General features: G+C 40.3%; 1 protein-coding gene across 2 annotated transcripts in view; it reads right to left on the bottom strand.

Moving 5' to 3' along the window:
- The window catches only part of KCNH8 (potassium voltage-gated channel subfamily H member 8), a 728,911-nt gene that overhangs the window by 171,587 nt on the left and 531,728 nt on the right, over positions 1–25,596 (bottom strand). For both annotated transcript variants that reach the window (XM_077268880.1, XM_077268882.1), the window contains one exon: positions 11,635–11,832. In XM_077268880.1, coding sequence (XP_077124995.1) covers positions 11,635–11,832 — 198 coding nt within the window. The remainder of the gene's footprint in view (positions 1–11,634; positions 11,833–25,596) is intronic.

Below are 25,596 nucleotides of genomic sequence, written 5' to 3'. Positions count from 1 at the left end.
TGAGCTGAAAAATTCTATCTCTCTCTCTCTCCCTACCCCAGAACTTTGAACATTGCAACGTACTTCCAGGAAATGTCCGTGTTTGGCATTTAGCACCAGACACTAAATGTGCAGTACGAACCCCAAACTTTAAAGTTTGAGTTCTCTCATCTTTACTAATAGGGAGAGTTCAACTCATGGACAAAAATTTTTCTACAAATAAAATTTCTTGGAAAAATCTTTGAGATTTTGCAAATTCAAATTTAATCAGATATAACCAACTTTAAATAGGAGCTTAACATACTCTCTCTTACCAGCCACCTCCAGACAGGTATATCCAAGGGCCTAAAGAACCATGCCTACCTGAGGCTGTGTTATTGTTGATTGTATAGCAAATGGCTAGAAACATTCACCATGCATTCAAAATCAGTGAAAAGTCAGAAGCAGCTAACTAGCTTTGTGACAGTATTCGGCCCCCTGGGACTTTTTAACCTTTTCCCACATATCATGCTTCAAATATAAAGATACCAAATGTAATTTTTTCGTGAAGAATCAACAAGTGGAACACAATTGTGAAGTTGAACGTAATTTATTGGTTATTTAAAATTTTTGTGGAAATTCAAAAACTGAAAAGTGGGGCGTGCAATATTATTCGGCCCCTTACTTTCAGTGCAGCAAACTCACTCCAGAAGTTCATTGGGGATCTCTGAATGATCCAATGTTGTCCTAAATGCCTAATGATGATAAATATAATCCACCTGTGTGTAATCAAGTTTCTGTATAAATGCACCTGCTCTGTGATAGTCTCAGGGTTCTGTTCGAAGCACAGAGAGCATCATGAAGACCAAGGAACACAACAGGCAGGTCCGTGATACTGTTGTGGAGAAGTGTAAAGCCGGATTTGGATACAAAATGATTTCCAAAACTTTAAACATCCCAAGGAGCACTGTGCAAGTGATCATATTGAAATGGAAAGAGTATCATACCACTGCAAATCTACCAAGACTCGGCCGTCCCTCTAAACTTTCATCTTAAACAAGGAGAAGACTGATCAGAGATGCAGCCAAGAGGCCCATGATCACTCTGGATGAACTGCAGAGATCTACAGCTGAGGTGGGACAGTCTGTCCATAGGACAACAATTAGTTGTACACTGCACAAATCTGGCCTTTATGGAAGAGTAGCAAGAGAAAGCCATTTCTCAAAGATATCCATAGAAAGTGTTGTTTAAAGTTTGCAACAAGCCCCCTGGAAGACACACCAACATGTGGAAGAAGGTGCTCTGCTCAGATGAAACCAAAATCAAACTTTTTGGCAACAATGCCAAACGATATGTTTGGCATAAAGGCAACACAGCTCATCACCCTGCACACAATCCCCACTGTGAAACATTGTGGTGGCAGCATCATGGATTTGGCCTGCTTTTCTTCAGCAGGGACAGGGAAGATGGTTAAAATTGATGGGAAGATGGATGGAGCCAAGTACAGGACCATTCTTGAAGAAAACCTGTTGCAGTCTGCAAAAGTCCTGAGACTGGAACGGAGATTTGTCTTCCAACAAGACATTGATTCCAAACATAAAGCAAAATCTACAATGGAGTGGTTCACACATAAATGTATCCAGGTGTTAGAATGGCCAAGCCAAAGTCCAGACCTCATGCCAATCGAGAATCTGTGGAAAGAGTTGAAAACTGCAATTCACAAACGATCTCTATCAAACCTTACTGAGCTCGAGCTGTTTGTCAATGAAGAATGGGCAAGAATTTCAGTCTCTCGATGTACAAAACTGATAGAGACATACCCCAAGCAACTTGCAGCTGTAAGCTGTTATGATCCAGTGACTTTGGAGCCGCATGAACTTTCTCTGGAGTAGGTGGAAACTGTACTGACCGCAAAACCTGAACTAACACCGCAACTAGAAGTAGCCGTGGGGTGTGCCTAACAAACCCTAGACACCTCGACACAGCCGGAGGACTAAATACCCCTATAGATGGAAATAGGAATACTACCTTGCCTCAGAGCAGAACCCCAAAGGATAGGCAGCCCCCCACGAATATTGACTGTGAGTAGGAGAGGAAAGACACACACAGGCAGAAAACAGGATTCAGCAAAAGAGGCCACTATAGCTAAATAGGGAAAGATAGGACAGAATACTAAGCGGTCAGTATTAAAACCCTTCCAAAAATATCCACAGCAGATAATACAAAAAGTTCCACAATCTAACTAAAGACATGGAATGTATATCTGCCACTCCAGAGAATCCAACAAGACTGATAAAATACTGACACAATCTAAGCTGGACAAAAAAAAACACTGAATAGCACAGAATTATTAAGCACACAGCATGTGTGCCACAGAAACCAAAACCAGACACTTATCTTTGCTGATTTGGCAGAAGGCAGAAGGAACCAAACCAGGACCAAAACCTCCCAACAACCATGGACAACTGGCAAGGACTAATGAATCCTGCACGCCTAAATACCCCAGTCAGAACTGCAATCAGCAGATACACCTGACCAGGAATTGCAACTCAGGGACAACTGCATTACCACCTACAACCACCGGAGGGAGCCCAAAAGCAGAATTCACAACAGTACCCCCCCCTTTAGGAGGGGTCACCGAACCCTCACTAGAGCCCCCAGGCCGATCAGGACGAGCCAGATTAAAAGCATGAACCAAATCATCAGCATGGACATCAGAGGCAAAAACCCAGGAATTATCCTCCTGGCCATAACCCTTCCATTTGACAAGATACTGAAGCCTCTGCCTCGAAAAATGAGAATCCAAAATCTTCTCAACCACATACTCCAACTCCCCATCAACCAACACAGGGGCCGGAGGATCAACAGAGGGAACAACAGGTACCACATATTTCCGCAATAAAGATCTATGGAAGACATTATGGATAGCAAAAGAGGCCGGTAGCGCCAATCGAAAAGACACCGGATTAAGAATCCCAGAAATCCTATAAGGACCAATAAACCGAGGCTTAAACTTAGGAGAAGAAACCTTCATAGGAACATGACGGGAAGACAACCAGACCAGATCCCCAACCTGAAGCCGGGAACCAACACACCGACGACGGTTAGGAAAACGTTGAGCCTCCTCCTGAGACAACACCAAATTGTCCACCACATGAGCCCAAATCTGCTGCAACCTGTCATCCACCGAATCCACACCAGGACAGTCAGAAGACTCAACCTGCCCAGAAGAAAAATGAGGATGAAAACCAAAATTACAAAAAAAAAGGCGAAACCAAAGTAGCCGAACTAGCCCGATTATTAAGGGCAAACTCGGCCAATGGCAAAAAGGCCACCCAATCATCCTGATCAGCAGACACAAAGCATCTCAAATAAGTCTCCAAGGTCTGATTAGTTTGCTCAGTTTGGCCATTTGTCTGAGGATGAAATGCAGAGGAAAAAGATAAATCAATGCCCAGCCTAGCACAAACGGCCCGCCAAAACCTAGAAACAAACTGGGAACCTCTGTCAGACACAATATTCTCCGGAATACCATGCAAACGAACCACATGCTGAAAAAACAACAAAACTAAATCTGAAGAGGAAGGCAATTTAGGCAAAGGCACCAAATGAACCATCTTAGAAAACCGGTCACAAACAACCCAGATAACCGACATCCTCTGGGAAACCGGAAGATCAGAAATAAAATCCATAGAAATATGCGTCCAGGGCCTCTCAGGGACCGGCAATGGCAAAAGCAACCCACTAGCACGGGAACAACAAGGCTTGGCTCGCGCACAAGTCCCACAGGACTGCACAAAAGAATGCACATCACGCGATAAAGAAGGCCACCAAAAGGACCTACCAACCAAGTCTCTGGTACCAAAAATACCAGGATGACCAGCAAACACAGAACAGTGAACCTCAGAAATCACTCTACTAGTCCATCTGTCAGGAACAAACATTTTCCCCACTGGACAACGATCAGGTCTGTCAGCCTGAAATTCCTGAAGAACCCGTCGTAAATCAGGGGAAATAGCAGAAAGAACCACTCCTTCTTTCAGAATGCCGACCGGTTCAAGGACCTCAGGAGAATCAGGCAAAAAACTCCTAGAAAGGGCATCAGCCTTAATATTCTTGGAACCCGGAAGATACGAGACCACAAAATCAAAACGGGAAAAAAACAAGGACCATCGAGCCTGTCTAGGATTCAGTCGCTTGGCAGACTCGAGGTAATTCAAATTCTTATGATTGGTCAAGACCACAATACGGTGCTTAGCTCCCTCAAGCCAATGTCACCACTCCTCAAATGCCCACTTCATAGCCAACAACTCCTGATTGCCGACATCATAATTGCGTTCAGCAGGCGAAAATTTACGGGAAAAGAATGCACACGGTTTCGTCAAGGAACCAACATGATCCCTCTGGGACAAAACGGCCCCTGCGCCAATCTCAGAAGCGTCAATCTCAACCTGAAATGGAAGGGAAACATCCGGTTGGCGCAACACCGGAGCAGAAGTAAATCGACGTTTAAGCTCCTGAAAGGCAGAAACAGCCGCAGAGGACCAATTCGCCACATCAGCGCCTTTTTTCGTCAAATCGGTCAAGGGTTTAACCACGCTGGAAAAGTTAGCAATGAAACGGCGATAAAAATTTGCAAAACCCAAAAATTTATGAAGGCTCTTTACGGACGTGGGTTGAATCCAATCATGAATGGCCTGAACCTTAACCGGATCCATCTCAATAGATGAAGGAGAAAAAATAAAACCCAAAAAAGAAACCTTCTGCACCCCAAAGAGACACTTAGACCCCTTCACAAACAAAGCATTGTCACGAAGGATCTGAAATACCATCCTGACCTGTTCCACATGAGACTCCCAATCATCAGAAAAAATCAAAATATGGTCCAAATATACAATCAAGAATTTATCAACATAAGTCCGGAAGATATCATGCATGAAAGATTGAAAAACAGATGGAGCATTAGTGAGCCCAAATGGCATCACAAGGTATTCAAAATGGCCTTCGGGCGTATTGAACGCAGTTTTCCATTCATCACCCTGCTTAATACGAACAAGATTATACGCCCCCCGAAGGTCAATCTTCGTAAACCAACTAGCCCCCTTAATCCTAGCAAACAAATCGGAAAGCAAAGGTAAAGGGTATTGAAACTTGACCGTGATCTTATTCAAGAGGCGATAATCAATACAGGGTCTCAAGGAGCCATCCTTCTTAGCAACAAAAAAAATCCCGCTCCCATCGGTGAAGAAGATGGCCGAATATGCCCTTTCTCCAAAGACTCCTTAACATAACTCCGCATAGTGGTATGTTCCGGCACAGACAGGTTGAAGAGTCGGCCCTTAGGAAACTTACAGCCTGGAATCAAATCAATAGCACAATCACTGTCCCTTTGTGGTGGAAGAGAACTGGACTTGGGCTCATCGAATACATCCTGAAAATCAGACAAAAACTCTGGAATTTCGGAAGAGGAAGAAGAGGAGATGGACATTAAAGGAACATCATTATGAACCCCCTGACAACCCCAACTAGTCACAGACATAGACGTCCAATCCAACACAGGATTATGTACCTGCAACCACAGAAAACCCAACACGATAGCATCATGTAAATTATGCAACACCAGAAATTGACAATCTTCCTGATGGGCTGGCGCCATGCGCATGGTCACCTGTGTCCAAAACTGGGGCTTATTTTTAGCCAAAGGTGTAGCATCAATGCCCCTTAAAGGAATAAGGTTCTGCAAGGGCTGCAAGGGGAAACCACAACCCTGGCAAACTCAAGGTCCATTAAATTCAAAGCGGCGCCTGAATCCACAAACGCCAAGACAGAAAATGTTGACAATGAGCAGATCAGGGACACCGATAACAGAAATTTAGGTTGTACAGTACTGATGGTAAATGAACTAGCGATCCTCTTTGTCCGTTTAGGGCAGACTGAAATGACATGAGAAGCGTCGCCACAATAATAACACAACCTATTCTGACGTCTGAGTCCTTGTCGTTCTGTCCTAAACAGAATCCTATCACACTGCATTGGCTCAGGACTCTGCTCTGAGGACAACGCCACAGCGCACACAGTTCTGCGCTCCCGCAAGCGCCGATCAATCTGAATGGCCAAAGACATAGAATCACTCAGACCGACGGGCGTGGGAAACCCCACCATAACATCTTTAACGGATTCAGAAAGACCCTTTCTGAAAATTGCAGCCAAAGCATCATCATTCCATTTAGTCAACACAGACCATTTTCGAAATTTCTGACAATACAATTCTGCCGCCTCTTGACCCTGAGATAGGGCCAACAAGGTCTTCTCCGCTTGATCCACAGAATTAGGTTCATCATATAATAGTCCTAAAGCCTGAAAAAAGGAATCTACATTAAGCAAATCAGGATTCCCAGATTCCAGGGAAAATGCCCAATCCTGCGGATCACCACGCAGCAGGGAAATGACGATTTTAACCTGCTGAATAGAATCCCCAGAGGATCGAGGTCTCAAAGCAAAAAACAGTTTACAGTTGTTTTTAAAACTCAAATTTGGACCTGTCACCAAAAAACAAATCAGGAGTAGGAATCTTCGGCTCTAAAACAGGAGTCTGAACAATATAATCAGAAATTCCCTGTACCCTAGCAGCAAGCTGGTCTACACGAGAAGCTAATTCCTGAACATCCATGCTAACACAAGACTCCTTAGCCACCCAGAGAAAAAGAGGGAAGAAAAGGCAAAGCAAACTGCAGAAAAAAAATGGCTCAACACCTTTCTTCCCTTCTCCTGAGATGCATTTAACTCATAGCTGGCCAGTTGTACTGTTATGATCCGGTGACTTTGGAGCCGCATGAACTTTCTCTGGAGTAGGTGGAAACTGTACTGACCGCAAAACCTGAACTAACACCGCAACTAGAAGTAGCCGTGGGGTGTGCCTAACAAACCCTAGACACCTCGACACAGCCGGAGGACTAAATACCCCTATAGATGGAAATAGGAATACTACCTTGCCTCAGAGCAGAACCCCAAAGGATAGGCAGCCCCCCATGAATATTGACTGTGAGTAGGAGAGGAAAGACACACACAGGCAGAAAACAGGATTCAGCAAAAGAGGCCACTATAGCTAAATAGGGAAAGATAGGACAGAATACTAAGCGGTCAGTATTAAAACCCTTCAAAAATATCCACAGCAGATAATACAAAAAGTTCCACAATCTAACTAAAGACATGGAATGTATATCTGCCACTCCAGAGAATCCAACAAGACTGAGAAAATCAAAACTGGCCAATGTAAATTTACAATCAGTTGAATTTTATTTCCAAAAATCAAATACATAAAGATACCATCAAATAATAAATATGTAACAGCTAGCAACTATATCCTAAGTACATCATAAAAGCTAGTCTACTTTAAAGCAGACTACTTGGTCTAATCACCGCCTGCCACTGATAGCAGGTCCCATGCTTGGAACAGCATTTACCGATATGCACATGATTGGGGAGTAGTATTTTTTGCTTTTGCTTTTACTTGTGTTCGGGTATTCCTGGAAAGCTTTTATGATGTACTTAGGATATAGTTGCTAGCTGTTACATATTTATTATTTGATGGTATCTTTATGTATTTGATTTTTGGAAATAAAATTCAACTGATTGTAAATTTACATTGGCCAGTTTTGACTCTCTATTCTCCTTTATACTACTATTTGTATGAAGAGTCGCCATTTATGTGCTACCTATAACTGACGTCTTATTTTTTCTAAGACTGAGAAAATACTGACACAATCTAAGCTGGACAAAAAAAACACTGAATAGCATAGAATTATTAAGCACACAGCATGTGTGCCACAGAAACCAAAACCAGACACTTATCTTTGCTGATTTGGCAGAAGGAACCAAACCAGGACCAAAACCTCCCAACAACCATGGACAACTGGCAAGGACTAATGAATCCTGCACGCCTAAATACCCCAGTCAGAACTGCAATCAGCAGATACACCTGACCAGGACTGCAACTCAGGGACAACTGCATTACCACCTACAACCACCGGAGGGAGCCCAAAAGCAGAATTCACAACAGTAAGCGCAGCAAAAGGTGGCGCAACAAAGTATTAAGTTAAAGGGGCCGAATAATATTGCACGCCCCACTTTTCAGTTTTTGAATTTCCACAAAAATTTTAAATAACCAATAAATTTCGTTCAAATTCACAATTGTGTTTCACTTGTTGTTGATTCTTTACCAAAAGTTTACATTTGGTATATTTAAGTTTGAAGCATGATATGTGGGAAAAGGTTGAAAAATTCCAGGGGGCCGAATACTTTCGTAAGGCACTGTATATGCAATTACTTTCTATATTAGAAAATCTACTTTAGCTTTCTTAGGCAATGTTTAGATCGATGCTGGAAGCACTTGTTAGAATCATTGTTGTAGATGAACTCTAAGATCTTTAGTTTACATTTTTCACAATTAGTATATATTCTACGTATTAATATATAGGTCAGTCTTAAAACAAACAGGTTCATTGCTTTAACCTGTCAGTCAGTCTTGGTTTTTGCCTCTGTCATGGTATGATATAGAATCCTTTACATAATTTAACAAGATTAGGGTAAACAGCTTGCTGTGACATGCTAAATAGCAATATAAAATTATCAAAACATGTTGTGTATTGCTATTCCACTAATTAACCTTTAACGTGTGTGTGCGAACGCATGAATAATCATGTTGCATAATTTAGATCTGTTGACTCAAATAAGGAAAATTGATAATTGGATGAATACATAAATGGATACTAATTAACATACTTTTTTCATGTAACATTAATAAAACTCCATACTAAGCTGGTCTCCTTAAAGGGAATCTGTCACCCCCTGGACAATTTTGATCTATTACTATGGGCATACAGGTAATAGAATGGATATAGCAGTCTTACCTGTATGCCTTACAGCTGCGATGTAGATCTTGAGAAATTAATTTATAATGTTATATGCTAATGATTTCCTCCAGGCGACGGGCTTGTGATGCCTGGAAGAAATTACTTCCTCCTGACTTAATTATAATAGTACCCCTCTCCCATCAGCGTTAGCCTGGCCTTTTTGTGCTGTAATCCCGAGCATAAGCTATGCTTCTTGTGAGCGGTGTCTACATAGATCTTCTGCGCAAGCCAATTAGCAGAGGCTTGTCAGCGCAGAAGTTCAATTCAGACACTGCCCACTGCCCATAGGAGGGTGGATAGGGTTGCGTTTAACCATGTGGTGCATAGCGAATGCACGGGATTACAGCACTGAATAGGTCAGTGTGGTGCTAATGGGAGGAGGGTACCATTATAATGAAGTCAGGAGGCAGTGATTTTTTCCAGGCAATGCATGCCCCGGAGCCTGAAAGAGAATCATTAGGATATTATAGATTATTAGAACATTATAAATTAATTTCTCAAGATCTACAACCGCAGCTATGAGGCATACAGGTAAGACTGCTTTACCCATTCTATTACCTGTATACCCATAGTAATAGATCAAAATCATCCAGGGGGTGACAGATTCCCTTTAAAGAGAACAGCTTAGTACGGAGTTTTATTAGTGTTCCATGAAAAAAAAAAGTATGTTAATTAGTATTCATTTATTTATTCATAGTAGTAGTAATAAATCAAAATCATCCAAGAAGTGACAGAGTCCCTTTAAAGTGTTCTTCCCTTCTCAGCTCTTCATGGGTAAGATTGGATTATCTTCATCTAAGCGTTGGCTGCAGAAAGTGCCGAGCATGGCTGAGCTACGCTGTTCCTATAATTTTTTCAGAAGTGAATGAGGGAAACAGGAAAGCTTTCAGGGGTTGGTGTTTATCTCTCAGCCAAAAATAGCAAAGATGGAATAGCCATTTAAGGAGGTCCAATGCCTTGACAAATCTGTCAAGGGAGTTCTGCTATCCAAACTCAGCTCTATGAGTGATGAGCAAACATTCTCGGATAAGGTGTTAACCAAGCATGATCTCGTGCTAACTAAGTGTTTTCAGCGGGCTCGAAAAATATGTTTGAGTCCCTACGGCTGCATGTCTAGTGAGTTTTAGACAGCCACAACACATGCAGAGATTGCCTGTTTGTTATGCAATCCCTGCATGTGGTTAATACACCAAAAAGGTTCACGGGGGTCCTGAATACTTTTCTTGAAAAATATAATATTACAAATTACGAATACTAGATTCTGTGATGGCATGCTAATCGAGGTAACAAGTCTGATCGCCATTTGTGGAATCGGAAAGGGATTTTTCCCCTAACACAGGCAATTAGCATCAGATGCATGGTGTCCTTGCCTTCCTCTGGATCAACATGTTAGGTTATAGATTGAACTTGATAGACTTCTGTAAATCTCCCCCCAATTATTATTTTTATAAGCTAGTTGGAAAGATACTGGATTACTCTTTTCCTTGTGCTTTATCAATGTTTCAAGTTTATGATTTAGGTGCTTCTCCATTGATCAACATTGCTACTCATCGTTATTTTGATCATATGCTACTTTCATTAGAGGAGTTGAGCCATCAAAGCGTATATTTTACAGTTAGCAATCTAAATAGGATCTTATAAAAATTTATAAAAATTGGACACTTAGTGATGGAAGTATCCTCAGAGATTGTAACTTGGGAAAAATTTACGTAAATGATACTCACTGTTAGGTACCAAAAAATTAAGTATTGGCAGAAAAAGAATACAATCAAATCTGGGTCCTTCCATCCATAGTGACAAACTATTATTGTCACCATTCCTCCCCAAATTGAGCCCACTTATCATCAAATCATCATCATTGCCAGTTCCATGCCTATGTGTCTGAGAGTGAGTCAGCACAGCAGACATGATGACATCATTAGATCTTGCCTCCGGTGTAGACACAGTCTCAATCTACAGGGTGCACTGATTGGAGCAGACATTGGGGGAACAGCAGAAGGTGAGCAGTTTGTATGTTTTTTTAATTGTCATGTAGACACGTATAGTATGATGCCTCCACAAGGCATCATGCTCCCTGTAATGATATTACACATACATTTTGTCACAATTTATATAAAAGTCAGGTCTATCAAATTCTAAAATTTTTATTTATTTAACACATACGTTGAACACCGAAAAAAGTAAAAATGCAAGTTTTTCAGATTCTGTTGTTTGAGCAAAAAATGCAATAAAAAGAGATCAATATTTCATTTGTAACCCAAAATGGTATCAATAAAAATATCAGCTCGACATGCAGAACTATCACTGAAATATTTTAACAAATATAAACAATTAATATCTTTAAAACAAAACCAGAAAAACAGTGGTGAAATTGCAATTTTTCCAGAGTTTCACTCCATGTGAAATTTTTGTTCCCATTTTTCAAATATATAATATGATAAAATGAATTGTGTATTCAGAACTATAATTATAATTGTCCCCCAAAATCAAAGCCTAATATGGCAATGTCAATGCAAAAAGATTGGCTGGTCTCAAAGGGGTTTTAATATCATATATGTAAAATGTTTTGTGCACACAATTAATAGTATGTTCATTTATTTATGATTTTGCCTTCTTAGATTACAAAGTATATACACATTTTGATTTGAATCTACAGTTACACTATAAAAATAAGACATGGTACAGACAAACTTTTCAGTTAAGTTGCTCAGTGTCTGTATCCATACAATTTTGCTTAACTATTTTTCAATGATACTGGTATTACCTCCAATTAACATGATACAAATAGAAAAGATCTTCTCAGCATCAGTATTAGCAGAAACATTTCCAAACCCAACGCTAGTTAGACTGCTGAGTGTGAAATATAATGATGCGATATATGTACTTCGGATGGTAGGACCACCTTGCGTATTATTGCTATAAAAAGGGGATTCCAGTCGTTTTCCCAGTTCATGAAGCCAACCTGACAAAATAAACAAATAACATATTTAAAAAATATATTTACATGACATTTACATGACATTTCTTTAAAAAAATTAGAACTGAGTTTTTCAAATCATTCAGACCATACACATTCTTACCCTAACATCAACACCTGCACCTAAAATATTGTTTTCACCCATTCAAACATAAAGAAAATAATTTATAATTTAACTCTAATTATACAGTATATGCAACAACAAATAGGGATGGAAAAAATGCTGGCACTGCTATGCCACCCAAGATCCAGGGAAGAGAGGATCAAATTAAACTGATATGCTATTAATGAGTTCCTCTTTACAAGGTTCTTTTCACTTATCCATACTCTCACATATGCAGTTATCTCCTATCTATGGGACTGGGTAATGCACTGATCGTTGGGAATCTGACTGCTGGGAATCACAGTAATCCCAAGAACTGGGTTCGGTAACTTGCAGAAGAGTCCCATCGTGAAAGCAGCAGAGATGTGCATGCTCCATTTCTGCTCCATTTATTGTCTATGTGACAGCCAGAGGAGGTCATACACATGGATAATTGGTGTTGCTGTAAGAACATGTGCGGCACTCACCAGTTAGAATAATGTGATAGTTTTTTATTCCATACTGTGGGATCTGGAGATTAATAAGACGTGCAGGTTACAGAGGCATGGTGGATGATGGCTGTTTCGCATAACAACACTTCAACAGATCCAGGTGCGGGTACATATGGATAAGGGAAAATCTGCTATCCCGGGCATCACGCCTTAAAAATCTGGAATGTTGAACCATTACTTGATTTCATTTTATAAATTCAGGAAGTAAGAGTCTAAGTGGTTAATACTCTTCAGAGTGTAGTATGGATGATACTTGAAGGGAGGGTTAAAAAGAACCTGTTGTCAGTATCAGGCATGTAAAACTAAAAATATTGGCATAAAAGCGCTGTTTTACTGATTTAATTGGTACCTTCAGTGTACAGCCTGGCTTTTCTTTAATGATCATTAGAAGTTTTGGTGCAATAAGCTGTTTGTGCATCAGGGCGGGACTGTGTGTAGAATTTTCGTCTCTGCCACGGCCCCTCAGCTACCTCCAGTGTTCATATCTTCATACTGTTTAAAAATTCATGCTGGCACTATCCTAACTGTAGGCTGCACTTGCGAACTTTCATCTTGCACTGGCCTTTAGGAAAATGTCTCCAATGTCGAAGCTTTTATGCAGATTTAGATCTCGGCTAAATAAGAAGCTGGGATCTCAATCGGTGCCATTTTACTGAAGACCCCTGGGAGGTCAATGTCCGCATGCACCAACACATGCACCATTTTACTGGAGTCCACAACCAAATCAATCTTCTCAAGGATAGCACTGGTGCTAAATTTTAAACAGTAGGAAGAAACGGACACCATTGACAGCTAAGGGGCCATAACAGAGAGGGAGATGAAGATCCGCCCCGATGGACGTACTGCTTATTGCACCAAAATTTCTAATGATGATTAAAGAACAACCAGGCTGCAGATTTCTACACACAAGGTGCCTATTAAATCAGTAGAACAGCAACTTTATGTCTATCTCTACAGCTAAACATGGCTGTTCCTGATGACAGATTCTCTTTAAAGGCAAAACACATGGTCATATTAACCCCAGGACATTTTTTCAATTTTCACCAAGTGTCTAATTATGAGGTAATAATTCTGGAACACCACAGTGAATCACACTGATTCTGAGAATGTTTTTTCATGACATATCGTACGTCATGATAGTGGTAAAGTTTTTTGATAAAGTTTGCGTATATTTGTGAAAAAAAGGGAAATTTGAAAAAAACATTTAAAATATTGCAATTTTCAAAATTTTATTTTTTGACCTTAAATCACAAAGTTATATCACACAAAATAGTTAATAAAAAACATTTCCCACATTTCTACTTTACATCAGTACAATTATTAAAAAACATAATTTTTTGTTAGAAAGTTATAAGGGTTAAAAGTTGAATAATCTCATCTCATCTTTTCAACTAAATGCACAAAACTATTTTTTAGGGACTACATTACATGTTAAGTGACTTTGAGTGATCTATATGACAGAAAATACCCAACAGTGACACCATTCTAAAAAATGTACCCCTCAAGGTGCTCAAAACCACATTTAAAAAAAATGTATTAGCCCTTCAGGTGCTTCACAAGGAGTTTGTATGTTCTCCCTGTGTTTGCGTGGGTTTCCTCTGGATTCTTCGGTTTCCTGCCACATTCCAAAGACATACTGATAGGGAATTTAGATTGTGAGCCCCATCGGGGACAACCGTGATAATGTGTGCAAATTGTAAAGAGCTGTGGAATAAGTTAGCCCTATATAAAAATAAAGATTATTATTATTATTCACAGGAATTTTTAGAATATGGAAGGAAAAACCGAATATTTAACTTTTATTCACAAAAAATTTATTTAGGCCTTATTTTTGTTTTATTTTTACAAGGGTAACAGGAAAAACTGAACCTGAAAGATTGTTGTGCAATTTCTCCTGAGCATGCCGATACCCCAAGAGTGGGGGAAAACCACTGTTTTGGTGCATGGCAGGGCTCAGAAAGGAAGGAACATCATTTGACTTTTTGAATGCAAAATTTGCTTGCATAATTAGCGGATGCCATGTCGCATTTGAAGAGTCCCTGATGTACCTAAACAGTGGAAGCCCTCACAAGTGACACTATTTTGGAAACTAGACTCCTGAGGGAGCTGATATAGATGTGTGGTGAGCACCTTGATCTCTCATTTGCTTCACAGAAGTTTATAACACTGAGCAGTGAAACAAAATCACATTTTTCTCACAAAAATGTTTTTTAGCCCCAAATATTGCATTGTCACAAGGATAACAAGAGAAATTGCACCATACAATTTGTTGTGCAATTTCCCCTGAGTTCGCTGATACCCCATATGTGGGGGAAAACTACTGTTTTGGCACATGGCAGGGCTTGCAAGGTAAGGAGCACCATTTGACTTTTTGAATACAGAATTTGTTGAAATAATTATCGGATGCCATGCCACATTGGGAAAGCCCCTGATGTGCCTAAATAGTGGAAACATCCCACAAGTGACACATTTTGGAAACTAGGGTAATAGGAGAAATTGCACCACACAATTTGTTGCACAATTTCTCATGAGTATGCCGATACCCAACAATGTGAAGGAAAATAACTGTTTGGGTGCACAGCAGGCTTTGGAGGAGGAAGCGCACCATTGGACTTTCTGAAAACAAAATTAGCTGGAATAATTAGTGGAAGCCATGTTGTGTTTGGAGAGGAACTGATGTACCTAAACATTGGAAACCTAGAAAAAGTGACCCTATTTTGGAAACTAGACCCCTCATGGAATGTATCTAGGTGTGTGGTGAGCACCTTGAACTCCCAGATGCCTCACAGAAGTTTATAACGTAGAACTGTGAAAACATTTTTCCCTAAAAAAATTTCCTTTTAGCCAATTTTTTTTTACTTTCACAAGGGTAACAAGAGAAAATTAAACCCAAAATTTCTTGTGCAATTTATCCTGAGTATGCTGATAACACATATGCAGTTGAAAACTACTTTTAAGGCACAGTGCAAAGCTCAGACGGGAAAAGTGCCATACTGTAGCTCAGATTTTGCTGGACTAGTTTGAGAGTGCCATGTCACATTGATAGAACTCCTTAACATCAGAAAACCCCATAAGAGACACAATTTTATAAATTATACCTCTCAGTTAATTAATCTAGGGGTGCACTGATCATATTGATGCCACAGGTGGGTTAAATAATTTTATACCATTGGGCAGTGAAGAAAAAAATAATTACATTTTTACCACCAACATTTAGTTTTAGCCCCTGATTTTACATTTTCACATGGGAAAATGGGTAAAACTGCAACAATATTTGTCCAACAATTTCTGCTGAATTTAGAAATATCTTATATATGGCTATACAAGTACTGCTTAGCCATACGTCGAGACTTGGGAGGGACAGAGTGCTATTTGTCTCCTCAAGCGTAGTTTTTCCTACAATAGTTTGCAGACTTCTCATGCAGAGCCCTTAAGTGATGAAGTGACTCCATTTTGGAAATTATATCCCTTTAGGAATTTATCTACAGGTGTGCTGATTTTGACTCCACCAGTGTTTTCCAGAAAAAAGGAGAAGTGGATGTTGCTGAGTGAAAACTGCAAACTGCGATTGTAGTGACCTGTACGTTATGCCCAGCTCATGTTTCTGGAGACACGCATACACAAATTAGGCATGCTCCCATTTCTATAAAAATGCCAACCATGTGAATGCTAAATGTGGTTTAAGCACACTGTGGGGCTCAGAACGGAGGGTGCATTTAGATTTGGGAGCACAGAATTTGCTCAATTTGTGTTTGGGTCCAAGGACCCAAAGTGCCCCCTATATTTTCATTGACAGATAACGGACTTGAGTTGGAACATTTTTTGTAGATTAAGTTAAAGCTTTTATTGGGAACATTTTACATAAAGTTTGGGACCTCATTTCTCCTGTGATCTATGATGAGCACTTACTTTGGGTTTCCATCTAAATCTCTGAATAATGTGATTCAGATGAAACCCTCAAAGGACCCATTCACTATAATGATGCAGCAGAGTTATCCTGCACTCCATCTGGCCTCTGTTCAGGGATCTTTTTTTTCAGAAGTGCACCAAACTGTGTGCACGCCTAGAAAGATTGACAACGCTGGATCATAGGTCAGATGGTGTCCACAGTGTCTCCATCTTCCTCATTATAGGGAATCTTCCTCCGGGGGATCCATCAGAATCACGTATTTTGGAGTTCTACATGGAAGCCCTGGTTTAATCACTTACTCAGTCTTTGGGAGGCAGAATGAATAAATCAACAGTAGGTAAAGAATTGGTTTTATTTATTTTTTACACAGTTCCTCTTTCGGTATAAGTGATTAGGTGACTTTATTATTCAGGCTCGTGCGATTATCAGATTTATATCAGATTTTTCTGTTTGGCTGCTGTCGCGCACTTATAGACTTTGTTTTTGCAAAAACTAGTTTTTGCATCGCCATATTTTGAGAGCTATAATTTTTCCATGTTTCAGCCAACACAGTCATGTCTTTTATTGGTACAATTTTTTTGACACATACATTTTTTTTATTGCTTTCTATTCCAATTTTTGGGAGTGAGAATGAACAAAGACCACCAGTTCATAATAATAATCTTTATTTTTATATAGCACTAACATATTCCGCAGAGCTTTACAATTTTGCACACATTATCATCAAACACAGGGAGAACATACAAACTCCTTGCAGATGTTTGTCCTTGGTGGGATTTAAGCCACCGTACTGTGAATAGTTATTTAGAATTTTTTAATACCATTCCGCATTTGGTAAATTTGCTAAGGCAGCTTCAATCCTTGGGTCAGTACAATTACAACGATACCAACGGTATATAATTTTTCTATGTTTCGGTGCTTTTGCACAATATAAACTGTTTTATACAAAAAAAATATTATTTTTGCATAGCTTTATTCTGAAAGCTAGAACTTTTTATTTTTCCAATGATAGCGCTCTATGATGGCTTTTTTTTTGCAGAGCAAGATTACCTTTTCAGGTATACCATTTTAATTTACATTCTTTATTTTAGGCTGGGGTCACACTTTTCGAGTCTCTCACATCAATACCCAGCACTGCCGCCGGCACTCGGGACCGGAGTGTGCAGCTGCATGTATTTATATACAGCAGCACGCGCCAGTCCCGAGTTCCGGCAGCAGTGCTAGGTATTGATGCGAGAAACTCGTGCTAGTTTCTCGCATTGCACTCGCAAGTGTGACCCTGGCCTTATAGTGTTTTTTTTCCACATTTGTTTGATGATGTGATGATAAAGCTTATTTTTTGCCTCAGTTTTTTTGCAGTGTTCACTAAAGGCATTAACTAGTGGGATAGCTTTATAGGTTGGGTCGTTCTAGACACCGCAATTCTTTTGTGTACTTTTTTTGCTGTTTTTTTCATAAAAATATTTATTTATGGGTACCATATATATATATATATGTTTTTTTTAATAATTTTGCGATTTTTTAAAGTATTTTTTTCAAATGTCACTTTTTTCACTTTCTTTTACTTTTTTATAGTGTTGCACTATGGAACTTTCACTTTAAGCAGTCTGATAGCTTGTAAAGCACAGCAAAGCAGGAGCTATGTTTTAGAAACTGACATTGTTGCACCGACACACAAACTTGCCACACCATATTCTGAGCATGGTATAAGCAATTTGCTAGCTTTAGTGATGACATTGAGCCACCATGGTAACGATCTGTCACTCGCAATGACGTGGGGATGCTGTTTAGAGAGCAGAGGGGGCTCCCTCCCTTTGCTTGCCTGCTAAATACTGCGATCGATATCGATGGCACTTTATCCCGCTAAATAATGCAAAGAGTGGTGCAGGCACTGCTACTGTACTGAGTGCCGTGTGTCAGTTGTCGGGATCAGCTGACACCCAGTGAAGTTTGTGTGCAAAATGGCCATGATGTATCCATGTGTCCAAAGTTGCTAAGTACCAAATGACCTGGACATATGGATATATCAAAAGTCGTAAAGGTGTTTAGTCTTAGTATTTTATAAGGCTTTAAAAGTGCTCCTATTTTCTTGCATTGCATCAGCCTCCTATTGCTTTAGACATCTGAGGATTTTTTTCTAAACAAATTTGACAGAAAATAAATTCTGTCATGCATCATTGTACTCCAAATATCTTATAGTATTCTCACCATCTATACAATCTCTATGAACTGGACCTTGTGCTCAGCCTTGACCTGATGCTTCCATACAATAATCTGTATTATTATTTTTTGCTGCCCAGAAGATTGCTTTACAGTGATTTTTGAACTTTACCTGATACCTTCATATCAAAAACAAATTAGTGATAGCTAAGCAAGGCATTGAAAATTCTGATTTTTTCAATCTAAACTCTACTAAGAAAATATAGTTCATAATGTTATTGCAACAGTTTCATGCAGTCCCAAGTTCTAATCTAATTGCATGTCATGAGAAAAACAAGTCATTAAGATACTTTATAATTATGGATCAATCTGTCTGATAAGAGTATAAAAGAATAGCCATTGTCTAATTAATTGTTTCATCATCAATTAAAAAAAATGCAATGATCAAAGTTTTACACAAACATGAAGGTATCCAAAATTAAGTAGATTAGTATTGTAATATTAAAGATTCTGGAAACCATGTAATTGAAGTAGCCCCAGTATAAAGCAGTGCAAAGATTAAAATAATAAACTAATTAAAGTGCATTTTTTATTCTAGATCAAAATTGGGCTTGACAGTATTGTATCAATTTGAATAATTTGATAAGACCACAATCCCATTTTGTTTACTTCATTTCAATTATAGCTAACCACTTATCTTATTCATTTTCTGTCTATTATGTTTTCTAGAGATGAACGAATATAATGGAATAGGATTGAAACATACTCATATATTACAAAAATCTGCATTTGCCAAAATGCTGATTTTTTGTAAATCACTTCAGCATGGATTCAGAAAAATTGCTGTCGCTGGCCACCCATTTTCTGAACCATAAAATGGCCCCAAAAGGTCATGATGTACATTGTGACGTAATGACATTGTGACCTTTCATATACTTCCACAGAACCCGAGTCTCATCAGTGCTGGAAAGCCTAGCGAGAGGATGACTGGGGATACAGATCTTATGGCGGTGATAAGGTGGTAAGCAAGGACTGGACGAGTGATGGTGAGGAGAAGAGGGTCAGGAGAAGTATTTTTTCATTTTTTTACATATTACATTTATTATCCTCTGGAACCAGTGCATAATACGGGACATTTCAGTTGCAAAGAATAACTTCTCTGCAAATTCAATTTCCCAAGAAAATGTGCATAAAAAGGCTAATTCAAATTTTGCAAGATGCACTCATCCCTCATGTCTTCCCCTAATTTTACAAACCTGTTTATTGCCTCCTGTTTTCATCTTTTTTTTTAGAAGAGGTAGAACCTAATTTTCTCCAAAAAGGAAATCTCATGGCAGAAAAAGATTATTTCAATGCAATTATAATGCAAGTGCTATCATATAGTAAGAAAAGATTGAGCGCAATATTGCGATCTGATATCTTATTCTTTAGAAATCCATGTTTTTGTAAATGAGCTGTTAAGATTCATGGGCTGCATAAAGATCTGCATGAAAATCTTCTTTCAGAGCTTTTTTTTTAAATGAAGGGGTCATTACCAATCTGAACCCATAAATGACTGACACTTTGCTCCCATTTATTGCTCTCATACTTGCACACAGACCTATAAGTGAGATCAGAAATAACAGTACAACAGAGCCAGGGCCGGCATCAGCACCCGGCGCACCCGGGCAAGTGCCGGGGCCCTGGAGAGACGGGGGGCCCTCTCACGCAGTCATAGATCCATCTGGCCGCTTACCCTTTCAATTTGTGCTGGCACAAGCATCTTCTCAGTCAGTGCAGGGCCAGGCACATAGGGGTTAAGAAGGCAGCCAGCGTGACACTGTTTGTGGGCGGAGAGAGCACGTTCTCCTGCTCTGCTCTCCGCCCCTGGCTGCAGTGCTAAACTTATCAGGCATTTTCCGGAGGAGCTCCTACCCGCGCCTGAGTGAGTACCATGCTATCGCTGTATATTCTGACAGCCTGGGTGACCTGGGGCAGCCATGGGCTGGGTGGCTGCAGATGACATATGTATATATATTATATACTTCAGCAGCCACCCAGCCCAGGCCCCCAGCACAGCCTGTATAGATACTGTACAGTATATATAATATATATACCGGACAGGGGCTGGGGCCTGGGCTGGGTGGCTGTTGAAGTATATACACTGCACAGTACCACTCCTCCTGTATATATACACTGCACAGTACCACTCCCCTGTATATATACACTGCACAGTACCACTCCTCCTGTATATACACACTGCACAGTACCACTCCCCTGTATATATACACTGCACAGTACCACTCCCCTGTATATATACACTGCACAGTACCTCTCCCCTGATATATATACACTGCACAGCACCTCTCCTCCTGTCCTGTATATATACACTGCACAGTACCACTCCTCCTGTCCTGTATATATATACTGCACAGTACCACTCCTCCTGTATATATACACTGCACAGTATCACTCTTCCTGTCCTGTATATATACACTGCACAGTACCACTCCCCTGTATATATACACTGCACAGTATCATGACACTCTTCCTGTCCTGTATATATACACTGCACAGTACCACTTCTCCTGTCCTGTATATATACACTGCACAGTACCACTCCTCCTGGCCTGTATATATACACTGCACAGTACCACTCCTCCTGTCCTGTATATATACACTGCACAGTACCACTCCTCCTGTCCTGTATATATACACCGCACAGTACCACTCTTCCTGTCCTGTATATATACACTGCACAGTACCATCACTCCCCTGTATATATACACTGCACAGTACCACTCCTCCTGTCCTGTATATATACACTGCAAAATTTTCAATAGCTATCACTCATGTAAGAAGTGAAATCTGGCATTGTACTATACCTATATTTCTCTGCTGGATCTGGGCATCATGGATCGTGCTATGTGTTAAAGGGGTGCCCACTGAGACTCTTTCGCCCGGGGCCCTCAAAAACCTGGAGCCGGCCCTGAACAGAGCTAACATTGTAATGAGTTCACTTCTATTGTACTACTACATTTGCCCTGCAGTTGTCCTCGCATATTGCTTCAGTTTCCATTTCACTGGTAGCCAGTGTGGGGGAGAGGGGCAGTACAGTAGAGCTGATATCAATGCAGGTGTGTTTGTTGTGTTTGCAATCAGACAATGTATAACTCTGTTGTGCTGATTTGGTTATCAGGCACAGCTCGGCAGAAGAGCTACCGGCACCTTGAGAGGGCAGCTGTAGATTCTTTTTGTAATGAGACAGTCATTAAATGTCTCATACTAGTAATGCTCAGTTTCATTTAAAATAAGCTCTTTAGGCAGACTCTCAGGAAGATTTGTGTCTGGCTTATAAAACTTAACACCTCATTTACATATTAAAAACGTGGAATTCTCTTGAATAAGATATTGAATTGCAAATATCAAGGGACCATTTTATTCAACTTTCTGTGACCAGTTTGTGTATATGGCTTAGGAGGGTTGATCCTACTGACATATTCTCTTTAAATCCATTGTTTTTGTGCTCTTCTTTGAGATAACCACTCACATAGGAGAAACTTTTGCTACTTTTCCAGAGAGAAAATGAAACAAAAGTACAACAAGTATATGCATTACCTTCAACTAAGCATATAACAGTAACAACATCGCCATCTACTGTCAGAAAAGTGTAAACTCCTCCTGCACATAAATAAGTCTGTATCTGTTGCATATCTGCCAACAACTTTAAATTGCAATTTTATAATATTAGATGTTACTATTATTGTAGATGGCTCAATAATCTTGCATGAATATTTGAAAAATAGACAAACAATTAAGCAAACAAAATACTCATAATGTAGTCATGAATAAATCACACATTAATGAAATGTCTACAAATAGTCTGAGTACCAGCATTACCAAAAGAAGAAACATAAGAATAATTATTAAACATTAAAGGAGGCATTTTAAGTTCCAATCCATTGTAAAAGTCAACAAATGCCAGAAAAATATTATTCTTTTGAACAGCTAGCATAATGTCCATGGTAAATGTTACAATTTCTCTATTCTAAAAAGTGTTTTCTTGCACCACACTAATATTGTTGTCTTTTAAAGATGAATTTTTATTTTGTATCCTTGCTTATTGAGGTTTGCTTCTCCAAGGGGAATATTTTTCAAATAGTTAACACAATAATGGTGCTTTGGATCAGCTAGGAGTAGATATGGTTGAATCTTTTGAAATTCAAATTTGCTAAGTCTGGCGAATTTTGCCAAAAAACATACTCAACAGCGAATCATAACGCTGTGGAGCCTCTCCTGCCATTGAAAAGATACATGCAACACTCTAAGCTATACTAGGACTGTATTCACCCCCTTTCAGCTACATACAGACTTAGTTACCGTATATACTCGAGTATAAGCCGACCCGAGTATAAGCCGACCCCCCTAATTTTGCCACAAAAAACTGGGAAAACTTATTGACTCGAGTATAAGCCTAGGGGGAAAAATGCAGCAGGTACCGGTGAATTTCAAAATTAAAAATAGATGCTCCATACCGTTCATTATGGCCCCATAGATGCTCCACATAAAGCTGTGCCACATATAATGCTCTGCACCGTTCATTATGGCCCCATAGATGCTCCACATAAAGCTGTGCCATATATACAATGCTCTGCACCGTTGCCCCATAGCTGTGCCACATATATAATGCTCTGCACCATTGCCCCATAGCTGTGCCATATAGTGCTCTGCACCGTTGCCCCATAGCTGTGCCATATATATAATGCTCTGCACCATTGCCCCATAGCTGTGCCATATAGTGCTCTGCCCCATTGCTGTGCCATATAGTGCTCTGCCCCATAGCTGTGCCATATAGTGCTCTGCCCCATAGCTGTGCCATATAGTGCTCTGCCCCATAGCTGTGCCATATAGTGCTCTGCCCCATAGCTGTGCCATATAGTGCTCTGCCCCATAGCTGTGCCATATAGTGCTCTGCCCCATAGCTGTGCCATATAGTGCTCTGCCCCATAGCTGTGCCATATAGTGCTCTGCCCCATAGCTGTGCCATATAGTGCTCTGCCCCATAGCTGTGCCATATAGTGCTCTGCCCCATAGCTGTGCCATATAGTGCTCTGCCCCATAGCTGTGCCATATAGTGCTCTGCCCCATAGCTGTGCCATATAGTGCTCTGCCCCATAGCTGTGCCATATAGTGCTCTGCCCCATAGCTGTGCCATATAGTGCTCTGCCCCATAGCTGTGCCATATAGTGCTCTGCACCGTCCATTATTGCCCCATAGCTGCTGCTGCAATAAAAAAAAATAAAACACATACTCACCTGTCTTGCAGCTCCTCGGCGCCATCTTCCCGGCGTCTCCCTGCACTGACTGATCAGGCAGAGGGCGGCGCGCACACTATATGCGTCATCGCGCCCTCTGCCTGAACAGTCAGAGCGGAGAGAGAGACGCCGGGAAGATGGCGCGACGCCCGGCGTGTGGAACCAGGATAGGTGAATATGCGATACTTACCTGCTCCCGGCGTCCCGCTCCTTCCCCCTGCCTGTCTTCGGTGCCGCAGCCTCTTCCTCTGTCAGCGGTCACCGGCACCGCTGATTAGAGAAATGAATTATGCGGCTCCGCCCCTATGGGGGGTGGAGCAGCCTATTCATTTCTCTAATGAGCGGTCCCACGTGACCGCTCAGGGGAAGAGGCTGCTGCACCCGGAGACCGTGTAACAGGCAGGGGGAGCGCCAGGATCGCCGGGACTAGGTAAGTATATGACAGTGCTCACCCGCCGACCCCACCACCGATCATGACTCGAGTATAAGCCGAGGGGGCACTTTCAGCCCAAAAATTTGGGCTGAAAATCTCGGCTTATACTCGAGTATATACGGTATGTCACAATTAGTGATGAGCAAATTTGTTTAAAAAATGATCTCCAAGCATAAATTTAGCATGAATATGGCACATTCAGATTCGTGATCAGAAACACGAGCAAAATTTTATAAAATCGTAAAAAATCAGAAACATTCATTGAAAAGTGCAGAGAAATATTTGTGTTGCCACTAAAGAATTTTCATCACTTTGGCTACGATAATGATGGTGTATGATGAGCATGGGGCACATGTTTAATGGGGGTAGGCAGTTTGCAGAACTGAGATGAGCGACATGCTTGTAAACTTTTATTTTCTTATAAGTTTATGTGTGCACATTATGGCTAGCCAATCATGGCACAGGAAATATCCACAATGTCCTGTCACCATGAGTTGTGTCATTGGCTGCTGAAATCACATATCCCTCTCCATATAAAGAGCCAACATCTTGTTTTAGTGCCATTTTGACACTGTAACTGCACAGAGTTTCTGCTCCTGATGCTGGCACTGTTAGGAGCTATATGTTAGATAGATAGCTAGGCTGTTGTTTATTAGCTATTGTTTAGCTAGCTAGTGACCTGTGTGGCTGTGAAATCGATTTTCCAGCAGATTTTTATTTTTTTGTGCCATTACTGAGGTCCACAGACATGTACAGCAGGGCACATTTCATACAAGTGTGTTGTGCGCTGCTTCTATTGTGCTCCATGCACAACTAGACAATTCTATCTTATTTTTTCACTTGCTAAATGTGAAGCAGCATGCCATATCCCACCTTATCATTTAGTGGTGTGGTGACATTGTTCTTTGATTTGAGCTGTTGTGCATGAAAACATTTTTTTGGGTGCAGTTGCTACCGTGATTCACCAAGCTATATTTCACCTTGTTATTTAGTGGCAGTAAAATTCTACAGTCAGCACAGCACAGGCACTTTAAAAAAAATAATGTTTTTATGCTGCAAAATGTGATCCAGCCCGCCGTATTCCACATTGTAATTTTATTGCGGTGAGATGAAGTTGTCTGCAGACCTCACACACATTAAAAAAAAATGTTTTTCTGTTTCTAAAAGTGATACAGCTGTCATATTCCACTTTTTCATTAAGTGGCATTGAAAGTGTTTTGTGTACAGAGATGTTGCACATTAAATCATTAATTTTTTTTTTACAAATGTGACACAGCAGCCAAGATCAGAGTTTGAAATTATTTTGAACCTATCATCTACATTATACAGGCCTCATCCACACTAAAAACAAGTTGTTT

The sequence above is a fragment of the Ranitomeya variabilis genome, chromosome 6 (assembly GCF_051348905.1).
Source record: "Ranitomeya variabilis isolate aRanVar5 chromosome 6, aRanVar5.hap1, whole genome shotgun sequence".
Taxonomy (NCBI): Eukaryota; Metazoa; Chordata; class Amphibia; order Anura; family Dendrobatidae; genus Ranitomeya; species Ranitomeya variabilis.
This window is presented reverse-complemented; position numbering and strand designations above follow the sequence as displayed.